Source organism: Chelonoidis abingdonii, chromosome 1 (genome assembly GCF_003597395.2).
Source record: "Chelonoidis abingdonii isolate Lonesome George chromosome 1, CheloAbing_2.0, whole genome shotgun sequence".
Taxonomy (NCBI): Eukaryota; Metazoa; Chordata; order Testudines; family Testudinidae; genus Chelonoidis; species Chelonoidis abingdonii.
This window is the reverse complement of record NC_133769.1, coordinates 187,275,796-187,288,339: the sequence shown is the minus strand read 5'-3', so window position 1 is coordinate 187,288,339 and position 12,544 is coordinate 187,275,796. Positions and strand designations below refer to the sequence as shown.

The 12,544-nt window shown below is 42.2% G+C and overlaps 1 protein-coding gene across 17 annotated transcripts in view; it reads left to right on the top strand.

Annotated features, from left to right (window-relative positions):
- The window catches only part of ROBO2 (roundabout guidance receptor 2), a 653,740-nt gene that overhangs the window by 494,891 nt on the left and 146,305 nt on the right, over positions 1-12,544 (top strand). For all 17 annotated transcript variants that reach the window (XM_075073141.1, XM_075073108.1, XM_075073151.1 and 14 more), the window contains one exon: positions 9,729-9,853. In XM_075073141.1, the coding sequence (XP_074929242.1) occupies positions 9,729-9,853 (125 nt within the window). The remainder of the gene's footprint in view (positions 1-9,728; positions 9,854-12,544) is intronic.

Genomic DNA, 12,544 nt, shown 5'->3' with positions numbered 1-12,544 from the left:
TCAACCAGCTCTGTATTCCTGAGAAAATACAGCTGCCTCAGCCAATGTATCCAATATTTAATACTTCACTCTCAGTTTATATGTTGTTAGTCTGTATCTGCCCATTTCCTCCACTCTCACCAATAGAGCTCGAAGAGACCAAGTCCTCCTCCACTAGTCTCCTGGATTGCCGTATCCCCAGCTCATAGCAGCATTGTTTGACACACTCTGCCTTGTAATGGACACAATGCAACAGCCAGATCCTTAAATAGGTATTTCAGTCTCCTTTTAGACATATGTGGCTTAAACCTCCAAAAATGCCAATGTAATCCACACACAATGGTGGGTGAGAACCCAGTTTATCTCCCGCCTTCCAACAATTCCTATGTCACCCTTAAAAGTGCTCTCGTCTCCCTGAAATGGGACAGTGAACATCCTTCCCAATCCCATTATCACCAAAACCAGAGGTGCAGGTTTAATAACAGTACAACCCTCCAGGAAAACAGTCATCAAAAATAATTAGTACTAATCCATAAATCCTCCCTATTTCCTTTGTTTTCCCCCACTTTCCATATCATAATCCCAATTTCAGTCTCAATCTAAATATATAGAAAAAGAGGTTGGGAATCCCCATCACCATAGTATCTTACATATATTTGTTTTAATAGGTAATGGACTCCATGCAACAGGAATTGGCTCTGCTCACTTTCCTAAACATTTAGACTTTTACTTGAATTGCCTGACTCCAAGCTTTGCACACTGCAAAAAAGCTAGACGCAGGGGCGGCTCCAGGCCCCAGCACGCCAAGCACGTACTTGGGGCGGCAAGCCACAGGGGGGTGCTCTGCCGGTCGCCAGGAGGGCAGCAGGCAGCCGGCCTTTGGCGACATGCCTGCGGAGAGTCCTCTGGTCCCGCGGCTCCGGTAGACCTCCCACAGGCGTGCCTGCCGAGGGTCCGCTGGTCCCGCGGATTCGGTGGAGCTTGGGGCGGCAAAATGTCTAGATCCGCCCTTGGCTAGATGAACCTTTGGTCTGACCCAGTATGGCCATTCTTATGTACCTAAATGGAGCTAGAGAATCCTGCCATCCTTTGGGAAAACACCTCCATGTGGACGTGAGTCTTGTCATGTGACCTACAAATTCCAAAGTCCATCCACTGACAATGTCATAATCTCCCCACCAACAACATGTACACCTAAATCCACTGAAATATTCATAATGAATGCCACTAGTGTCCTGGGAGTTGGAGAAGGAAATGGTCACTGAGAGCCAGATCCAAACCCACTGTGGGATCTACTGATGAAGACCAGTACCTTGAATTGGATCCAGACCTAGACAGACATCCAGTGGAAAGTGCAGTTATGATATGTCCTTACCAGACCATCCTGTGCTGCAGCATGTTGTATGAGAAATAACCTTGAGGAGGCCTTCATATGTCTTCTTTGATAAAGTACGTTTCAGTGGCTTGTCCTAGGGATGCTGATAGGAATGAGTCGCTACAATTTGGTGATAATTTGATGGAAAAGACTGCAAAGTTTTGACCAGTCATCCTGTAGACAGAAAAAAATAATAATTTTGCCACTGCTACATCTAGAAGTTCAGTAGCAGTACTTGTAGGCTGTGGCATCACTTTGACAGCTAGGGGAACCAGATGCTCTTAGCTGAGGGAGTGGTCAGGAACCATTTCTTTAGAATATACCCATCAATTAGCAGCACTTGTTTTGCCCAGAATGAGCCTCTCACCTGCTGCAGTTCTATATCTCTATTTCACCCAGTTAGAGGAGTGTCAGGGAAATTTATCCTTGTCAAGTGTACGAAGAGTCATTTTATTCTTCAGCGTCATCCAATCCCTACTTCCAAATAAATAAAAAAAGACGATGATGACAGTTAGTAATAATATTACCTAACAGAAGAGCAGATCTGATTGTAGCTGTGTAGTACATCCCAGCAGTTAATGGAACTTAGAGTGTTGGGCAGAGGCTAAGCACACAACCCATATTATATGGGTTATGAAAATGGTACATCTTAAAGGTGAAAAGATTTTAGAAATTAAACTTTCATGCCACTTGCAGACCATAAATTAATAAAGTGCAACTGGAAAAAGGCCTTCAGAATGAATTTGTTTTTGATCTCACAGCTGGAAGGCACGTATGTTCCATCATGAATTAGAGATTTCATTTGATACACCATTTCCTTTTGAGGTAAACGTGTTAATAAATCATTGAAGTTTCAAATGAGCTCCTATTTTTAGAACTTAAAGGTATGCAAAGTAATCATGCTGTATGTCACTGACCATGGATATAAAAAAGCTGAAATTAGATGTTATGAAATCATTAATTCAAATTGTACTCTACAAATAGTAAGTGAATACATTTTAATTATAGATTCATAGATTCATAGACTCTTGGACTGGAAGGGACCTTGAGAGGTCATCGAGTCCAGTCTCCTGCCCTCATGGCAGGACCAAATACTGTCTAGACCATCCCTGATAGACATTTATCTAAAACCTACTCTTAAATATCTCCAGAGAGAGATTCCACAACCTCCCTAGGCAATTATTCCAGTGTTCAACTACCCGACAGTTAGGAACTTTTTCCTAATGTCCAACCTAAAAATCTCCTCCCTTGCTGCAGTTTAAGAAAAGCCCATTGCTCCTGTTCTAATCATTAGAGGCTAAGGTGAACAAGTTTTCCCCTCCTCCTGATGACACCCCTTTTAGATACCTGAAAACTGCTATCATGTCCCCTCTCATCTTCTCTTGTTTCCAAACTAAATAAACCCAATTCTTTCAGCCTCCGCCTTCATAGGTCATGTCTCTAAAGACCTTTAATCATCATCTGTTGCCTTCTCTGGACCCTCTCAGTTTCTCCACATCTTTCTGAAATGCAAGTGCCCAGAACTGGACACAATACTCCAGTTGAGGCCTAAACCAGCGCAGAGTAGAGCGGAAGAATGACTCTCCGTGTCTTGTTTACAACACAGGACCTGTAATGCATTCCAGAATCACGTTGCTTTTGTTTGCAACAGTATCACACTGTTGACTCATATTAGCTTGTGGTCCACTATGACCCCTAAATCTTCTTCTGCCATACTCCTTCCTAGACAGTCTCTTTCCCATCTGTATGTGTGAAAACTGATTGTTCCTTCCTAAGTGGAGCACTTTTGCATTTGTCTTTATTGAACTTCGTCCGGTTTACCTCAGACCATTTCTCCAATTTGCCCAGATCAATTTGAATTTTGACCCTCAGCCATCCAAAGCAGTTGCAATCGCCTCCCAGTTTGGTAAATCGTCCGCAAACTAATAAAGCGTACTTCGAATGCCAACATCTAAGTCGTTGATGAAGATATTGAACAGAGCCGGTCCCAAAACAGACCCTACGGAACCCACTTGTTATAAGACCTTTCCAGCAGGATTGGAGCCATAATAACTACTCTTGAGTACCGGTTATCCAGCCAGTTAGCACTCCACCTTATAGTAGCCCCAGCTAAATTGATGTTGCCCTAGTTTATCCGATAAGAGATATCAATGCGAGAGCCGGATCAAATGCACTACTAAGTCTAGTATACCACATCCACCGCGTCTCCTTATCGCACAAGTGCTCGTACACCTACTCAAAGAAAGCTATCAATGGTTCGACAACGATTGTTCTTACAAATACATAAGCTACATTCCTATTCACCCTTACACTTTCCAAGTGTTGCAGATGAATTTCTTTAATTACTGTGCTCCATAATGTCTCCTGGCACAGAAGTTAAACTAACTGTCGGTAGTTTCCTGGTTGTTTTTTATTCCCCTTTTTATAGATGGGCACTATATTTTCCCTTTCCCAGTCTTCGGAATCTCGACTCCGTCTCCCATGACTTTCAAAGATAACTAGCTAGAGGCTCAGATACGTCCTCTATAACTCCTGAGTAATTCTAGATGCATTCATCAGGCCCTGGTACTTGCAGGCATCTAACTTTCTAAGTGATTTTAACTTGCTCTTTTTTTTTTATTTCCTCTAACCCTACTCCTTCCAACAACATTTCACTACGCTTAGAGCATTCCTTACAAGACTTTTTCTCAGGAGACCAAAACAAAGAAGTTTATAAACACTCTGCTATGTCTAAATTTCCTCCTGTTAACGTTCTCGCCTCCCACTGAGCAGTGGGCCCCGCCTCTCGTTGGCTCCTCTGCCCTCAAATGTATTGATAAAAAGTCCCTCTTGTTCCCTTTATCCATACTAGTTTAGCTCATTTGGCTTTCCTTTCTTCCAAAAATCTGCCCCTGCATTCCTGTGTGGTTTGCCTGTTCTCTATTGTAAATCTGACCCTTGTCCAATGTTTATATGACCTCCTTTATTTTTGTAGCACAAATCTCTCTTTGCCACATTTCTATCTTTCCACCCTATCGGAATACCGCTTTTTGCTTTGGCCCCTTACTGTAATAGTGCCTCTTTGAAACTTGCCACATCTCCTCAGCTGTTTTCCCTCAGGTCGATTACCATGAGCCTTCTATCAGCCTCTGAGCTTAAACCAAAACCACCTTCCTGAAATCAATGTCCTTATTGCTGACTCCCCTCTACCTCCCTAGATGCAAACCTCTAGTCCTGATGAATTCTCATGATCACTTTCACCCAAGCCTTCCTTCTACTTTTCAAATTCTCAAACGAGTTCCCTTATTATTAAAACATCAGAACACTTCCCCCAGTAGCTGTTTTCAAAAATAAAAAGTTGTCTGCAATGCAGTCCCAGAAACCTTATTGGTATTCTGCCCACGGTGTTATGCCCTCACATTAATAGGGTGTTATTTTCCCAACATATATCTGGATAGTTGAAGTCCCCCATCACCACCAAATCTTGGGCTTTGGATGATTTTGTTAGTTGTTTAAAAAAAGCCTCATCCACCTCTTCCACCTGGTTAGGTGGCCTGTAGTAGACTCCTAGCACGACATCACCCTTGTTTTTTACCCCTTTTATCCTAACCCAGAGATTCTCAACACTTCCATCTCCTATGTGCATCTCCACCTCAGTCCAAGTGTGTACATTTTCAATATATAAGGCGACACCTCCTCCCTTTTTCCCCGTCTATCCTTCCTAAGCAAACTATACCCATCCACATCAACATTCCAATCATGTGTATTATCCTACCAAGTTTCAGTGATGCCAACAATGTCATAGTTGTACTTGTAGTTATAAATAAGCCCTTTTAATTTTGTTACTTTTACGCTTCTCTTGTAAAAGTTAATTTTATCGGGAGCCCGATCCAAACTCCATCAAAGTCAATGGAAAGTCCCCCTTTGGATCAGGGCCTAGATGTTATGGTGTATTTAAAAATTCTTATCTACATATGCATAATTAACAAATTAATTAGGTTGTCACCATTTGACGCATTGTTTGGTGGACTATGTACAATGAGTTAGGTTTGCATAGTAGATCCAACTGTGGACATAATTCCCTCAACGGTACTATTTGCACTGGTTTTATTTCAGTTCTAGTTTCCAATAGTGATTATACAGTATATTTTACTACAGAATTTACTTTTAATTAAAATCAAAGTATATAATATCTAGACCAAGGGCACCTAGTTTGGGGCCATTGTCAGTGAGGGGGTAATGACAATACAAGTCACTTAGGATCATTGATTTCAGTGGGAACTGCTAGTACACAGCACCTCTTAGGAGAAGGCCAATAATTCTATTGTGATATTACTTCTTATAGGGTCACTACACTTTTTACTATAAAATTGTACATTTTACCTTGATAATTCGCCTGAGCTCCTGCCCTCTACAATTCATATTCTGCCACATTTCTTATAAGGTGACTAGCATTCAGCTGGGAGGAATGAACTAATCAGTCAAAATTTTCTACAGCCGATGCTTGCCCCATGTGACTCAGCATAGCCTTAGAATTCAGTAACACCCCTGGATTGAAAAATGAATGGCTTGCAATCTATCCCAATGGGCTCATTCTGCTAGCTATTAGGCAATGATAAATGCTGAGGAATTCCTTTGAAATACTTTGCAATATTCATTGCTCCCCCCCTTATTAAGGCTCTTTAAGACATAAGCACAGACTACGTTTTATATACCTTTATTAATATAGCATAAAGGAATCATTCACTCAGGCATGAAAAGATCCAGAAAGACAGCTTGCAACAGAATGCCACCATTAGCATCTTGAATTAACATACCAGTGCTCACAACTCCATCTTCGCTATCTTCATTTTAATTCACGCCGTAGAATACCATCCTGTGCTGTAAAAACAACTCCAAACATGATGTGATTAACCTTAGGGTCCCCCAGACCCTCATCTCAAAGCCCACTCGTACATGGCCTGTGCTTTCTATTCATGTTCAACCATCTGATTTCCATATAATCCTACTCGCCCTCACAAGCTGCTATTAGCATAACAGAGCTTTAGCATGACATTGATTGAAGCCAGTGCTTGCTGAATGCAGTATCAAAGCATCATTTGCTAGAAATCAAATCTAATTCACAATGTACCATATTAAAATTTCGCAAAACACTGTTTCAGGAAAACTGTCCTAGGCCTCTAATCTTAATTGTTCTTCTATATAGTCTTGTCCAGTTCTCTGGAATTCAGGCAATATACTTTGTTTAAGAGCCACTGTCTTTGACTTGCACATGTCAGTTAAACAAGAGTTTTTCCACTCCATTTACCCCAACCCAGTTAATGTTACAGCTGAAACAGTGAAGGGTATTTGGTTGATGGGCAAAACACTTGGTTTATTACATCACAACAGGTTCTTTGGACAGGTTTCCTAATGAGTTGGGTTTTTAGGTAAGTGCAACAACGTGTTATAGCAGTGCCAACTAGGGCTGAAATGAGTTTATCTGATTAACGTTTGTTTTAAGGCTTTATAACTTACGGTCCAATGGCCAGGGCACTGAAGGGGGAGCTGAGAGACCAAGCTTCTGGTCCCAGCTCTGCCACTGACCTGCTGACATTAAACAAGTCACTTAGCTGCTCTGTCCCTCAGTTACCTAATCTGTAAAATGGGGATAACAATGACAACCCGTCTTTGGAAACTGCTTCTGTGTCTGCCCCCTTTCCAATAAGTTCAAAAAAGCCCTAGAGTCATCTGAAAAGGACAAGGTTAAACCAGCCCCTGCTTTAGGGCACACTGTGCACTCTGTAAAAGTAGTAGTGCTACCCCTTTGGTGCCCTGAAGGTGACACTCCACCAGAATTCCTCCTGTCGTAAGTGCTAAATTTTATTTTCAAATCTCAGTTATGCTTGGGCAGCCTGGCTTGGTAGGTAAATCTGTTCTAGTATTGTGGAGTCATGGTTTTCATCTGGTGAACACCATTAAAATCCCTATAAGATCCCTATTAACAGAGCTGCAGTTCCACACTGCAGTGCATTGGCACAAATTGGGGCACTCTTTCATTTCCCTATAAAAAGATCCATCGCATCCTGTCAAGAGGTTACCTTCTATAGGGACATTGGAAAAGTAGGGTTTAGTCATTTTAGATGCTTTTCTTATGTTCCCTAAAAGTATAGTATAAAATAGATTAGCTAAAACTTGGCTGGAGGGAATGGTTTTGTTCTCTAATAACAAGTACCAGATCAAGGCATTGATACTATGGGTCAACTCCTGATTACCTCAAAACCTCATCATTTATTTATTGATATTTTTAAATTGTATTTCTAGCCCTCATAACTGCAGAGAAAAGCTTGGAAACATGAGCATAATCAGTGCAACAATGTCTGCCTGAGTCTGCAGAAAGCCTGAAATGCTTGCTGTGAGGGTGTGAGCTGCCCTATTCATCTCAATGCATGGCATGCTGCGATAGCCTTTTCAGTGCCACTCTGGAGAGGACTTTGTTTATGGCTCAATAAGAATAGCACAGAAGGCCCACCCCTCCCACTCAAGCAGGTACCCCAGCAGCAAGGGTGTAAATACTAACCCCTGTCTCCCACAGTTAGCACCCCTGCCACTCATTAATGAAGACAAGCCCTTTGCTTCTTCCAGGGTTGGAGGACTTCTTCTGATGCTCCTGGAGATAAAAGTCCACAATGTTGTGTAAGGGTGTTTCAGATTAATCTGGAAAAACCTACCTGTGGTGTGTAGACATTATGGCACTTTTTTTAGAGCGAGGGTTTGCTTTCTCTGGTTGCTGCTCTTGCACCCTGAAATCGTTGCATGAATGTGCATTGGGTTGAGAGAAGTATGGTGGGGGGGGAATCATGCCTCAGCTAAGGGCTCTAGGAGGCTGTAAGCTGAGTTGAGAGTCTAGGGGCTGTACACCAAAACAGTATCATCGCTGTCAATACAGAGGCCACTCAGAGATGACTGATGGAAGTTGAGGGAAATTCCAAGGCACAACCTCAATCTCTCCCCCCCCCCCCCCCCCGCTTTCGGATAGCTAGCAACTTGCTGGGCACTAACAGGATAAGCAAACTACATTCCTCAATGGGAGCTGGAAAATTCACACTCAGGAGTATGAGAGAGAAGGGGAAGCTCCTTATGCTGCTTTGCACCCAGCACATAAACAGAGCAGCTGGCAATATTTGAAGTATGTTCTAGGATCCTTTGGGAGAGACCCTTTGGAAATGTAAAATACTGTGAATCCAATCATAAAATGCCTAAGGATCACCAGTTATTTTCAAAGTGGGGAGATTTTGCTTGCCATGCATTCTAAGTGTGTCACTTCCTTTATTTCCCCATGCTTATCAGACCTAAATTCAGCTGCTGTGTTTTCACCTTCCTCCTCCATTCTGTCTTCATCACCTCTCATCTCCATATCATCGTTTCGCTTTCACTCATTTCCTCTCCACTTCTTTCACCAGTCCTTCCTTCTCTTCCTATGCTCCCCTTTCCCCTGGTAAATTCACACTACACTGCTCCATTCTCCATTGCCTTCAACTGCTCACTTCTGACATTTCCCCTGTTCTTGGTCTTCCATGTATCTCCTCCCTCACCACCAACTGCAGCCCTCCCTTCCAGCTCTCACGTCTCTTTGGCATCACAATCTTCCCCTTTTCCCTTCTTTCCCCATTTACTCTCCCCTCTCCTCTTTCTGTTCTGTCTGGGATGCCTGCTCCTTCTCAACATAGATCACTGCCATCCACAAACTTTTAGCTCCTGCTGCCTTCATCTCCTTGCACTCATTGAAACCTGGACAATATCTCACACTGCCACTCTCCTTCCCACACACATTCTGCTCCCACTCATCCCTAAAGGACCATGGGGGAAGCATTGGACTTCTCCTCTCCTGCCTCTGTCACTTCCAGACCCCTCCCTTCCCATTCATTTTTAAAAGTGTGAAGAGTTGGACTGAAAAGGATGTTGGAGATATGCCAGTTCCATACCCTGGGCCTCACCACAACAAAGTACAGTTGCCTCTAGATTTAAGGCACAACAGTGAGCTCTCTAAAGTGCAGATGGTATGGGAGTATCAGTATTGGTCCAGGGGAGGCTTGAGAACAACGTTAGAACATAACCAGCTTGTGCACCATAAACGGCCGATTGTTGGTCATCAGCTTTTATTGACATCAGAGCTTAAACAAATATGTGTGATTGTAATGCTTTCCTTCTTACAGCTGATGGAGGTCATACATGGAGATGCTTTCTTTTCTGTCTCTCTTTTTTTTTGTATTTACTAATTGTGTATGTACTAATTAATGAATGTCCTCTGGCATGAAAATGCATCTACATAATACTGTCTTTTCCCTTTGATATTATTCATCCATTCTTTGAGAAATCTCTCTCAATTTTACATCATGTTTTCCTTATATTATAGCTCCCCCACAGTTTGTGATAAGGCCACGAGACCAGATTGTAGCCCAGGGAAGAACAGTGACCTTTCCCTGTGAAACTAAAGGAAATCCCCAGCCTGCTGTTTTTTGGCAAAAGGAAGGCAGCCAGGTAAGTCTAAACCCTTCATCTGAATGCTTACCTCTTTTTTGAAATTGCACATTATTCAATATTTTAAGTCATTTAATTAACTCACTGTCTTTCACGTGCTCTGTGCACCTTATAAAGAGATCTTGTCTGCTTCATTACACTCCATAAATGTCCTTTAATAATGTTGTTGTTAATGCACATTTATATTGTGAAGCGCCCAGGGGCCAACTAGGGTGGGGTCCCGTTGTGCTAAGTGTTATACAGACATACAGAAAATCCCAGTCTGTATCCCTAAAAAGTTTTCAGTCTGAAACACAAGACAACAGGTGAATGGGATAAATATAGTATGGAGCGAAGGAGACAGAGTAACAAAAATAAGAGGATGTACACAATTTTTAGCCAATCAGGGGCAGTAATTACAACAGGGCACCTGTGTTGTTATAATCAGGTAGTTACAGATCTAACTGCCTGATTTGCACTGACGTGTGCCACAGTGCATGCAAATGCAGGTTTTGAGCATGCAGCTGTTGCCTCCATAAAACTGGCATGCACAATTTCTGAGACTCATTTTGGAAAAAATTCCCGTGGGTATTTAGTGTCATTTTAATGACTGAGTTTCTGACACCAGCCTGGGCCAACAGTAATTTCCTTAGCTTTGGATTTGAATGTGGTGCTGTCACAGATAAATCTTTGTGTAAATTTTCAATGTTGTTGCTTTGCCAAGACTAGTTATTTCAGAAGACAGGCTGTCTCACTGTCTGGATGGTTTTCCTTTTGGTGGGTAAAGTTTGGATGTTGCAAACCACGGCCCAGATTCTCTCCTGAACATGAGCTCTACTAAGGGCAGGAGCAGAGAGCATCAGGGAGCTGGCTGTTGTTATATCCATGTGAGATACATTGCACTGGTGGAATTCTCTGCTGCCCATTTGTGGATAGTTACTTGCCCTTTGTGGTACCTGAATTGTACAAATGGCCTAGATCTAAATAGAGACTGTAGCCCTGGATGTTAATATAATTTTTCTCCTGGAGTCATCTGTTATCCTTCTCCCAGGTGGTTAATGGTAGTTAGAAGGACCAGATTCAATGTGTTATGAGTCCCTTTTGGAGAATATTAAAATTAACTTTAGCCCCCACCTAGAATTCTGTGGAAAATAAATAAATCCTCTTCCAGTTGCCTAAGCAGGCAGAACTTCATCACCACCACCACCCCCAAGCACTCAGGTTATGTTTACACTTATGGCAGCATGTACAGTACGTACACTGCACTCCCACCTAGCACGGGTATAAATAGCAGTGTAGACGGCGAGGCATGGCTTAGGCAAATAGAGACATGCCAGAACCCTAGGGTATGTACCCTATGCAGTTCTCTTCACGCACAAGCAATGTCTGCCCCATACACTATCCCACTGCCTACCCATTGCTGGAGCCTTTCCCCACCACAGGGGAGCTACACACTATGGTGGATGTTTTTCACTGTGGCGTGTAGCTACACTTTTCCTACATGCTACCACCAGTGTAGACAAGGCATTGTTTTTATAGGGACATAGATTCTTGGAAAATGCAGCAATCCAGCAATATTCAAATAAAGATTAAAGCAATCAGGAAGCCTGCAGTAATCCATTCAAATCCCTCTCACCAGTCTCAGTGAATTCCCAGTAGGCCTAGGCAAAAGTTCTCTGATCACATCACTCCGCCCACAACAAAACTCGCTCTTGGTTTGGGTCAGGGAATATTAGTAGCCCAGCATTCTCTGCAGATCTGTTTCTGGGCCTGTTAAAGCTGCTTGGCTAGTTCCACCTTGAGCTGCCACCACCTAACCTCATTGAAGTCCCATAACCTTAGTCACCATCTAATTGTGCCTTTTTAACAAGAAAGTGAGTTAAGAATGGAGAAAGTCTGCATCCTGTATAAAAGGTCATCTTCTTAGAATGTTAGAATCTGGGCTGGTATGGCTGTGCACCAAGGTGTCCAAAGACATCTTTATTACTGCACATATTATTTGAGGCCCCAGTTGTGAAGTCAGAAAATCTACATGAGTGGAGCCTCGGACCTGTGCAAAAGTTTACTCACATGGAGCTACAATGAAATTAATGGAGCGCTGCATGGGGCGCAACAGTCCAATTACAGGATCAAGACCAAGCTCAATACCCTATGTTCTCTGGGGTTGTGCAGCTACAGGAGTACATACGTGTGCAATTGTTAAGTTGTTTAAGTTGATTCTTCACTCAGTTTTATTAATCTGATTATGCAATATGTAAGAAGGTTCAGATCTAACCATCAAATATGTGGTTCTGATTCTTGCAAAGTGCAGTATTGTGGGCCTCACTAAGGAGCAAATTGTTCCAGGAGGAATATATAATAGCATTTCTAAATTAAACCAGGAAATGCTGATGTGCTAGCAAACATTTCAAAAACCCTTCTTGTAGAGGATTTTAATAACATGGTAATGTTTATGTAAAGTGGGCTTATAGTGTCATGCTTGCATCTAATAAAGTGGACATCCATCATGTTGTAATAAAGAGAAGAGCTTCTAATTAAAGTAGGGCATCATTTGCAGGATTAAAGTCATTTAGTGTAATTGAAAAGTGTTAATACTCTATTTTATCCTCTTCCATTGGTATCACTTCAAGGGTAAAAACATTTTAAGGTGAAAATGTGTCTTCTGTCTTAATTGAATGTTATTACCTACTGATTGTACCATGTTGAAGCTGT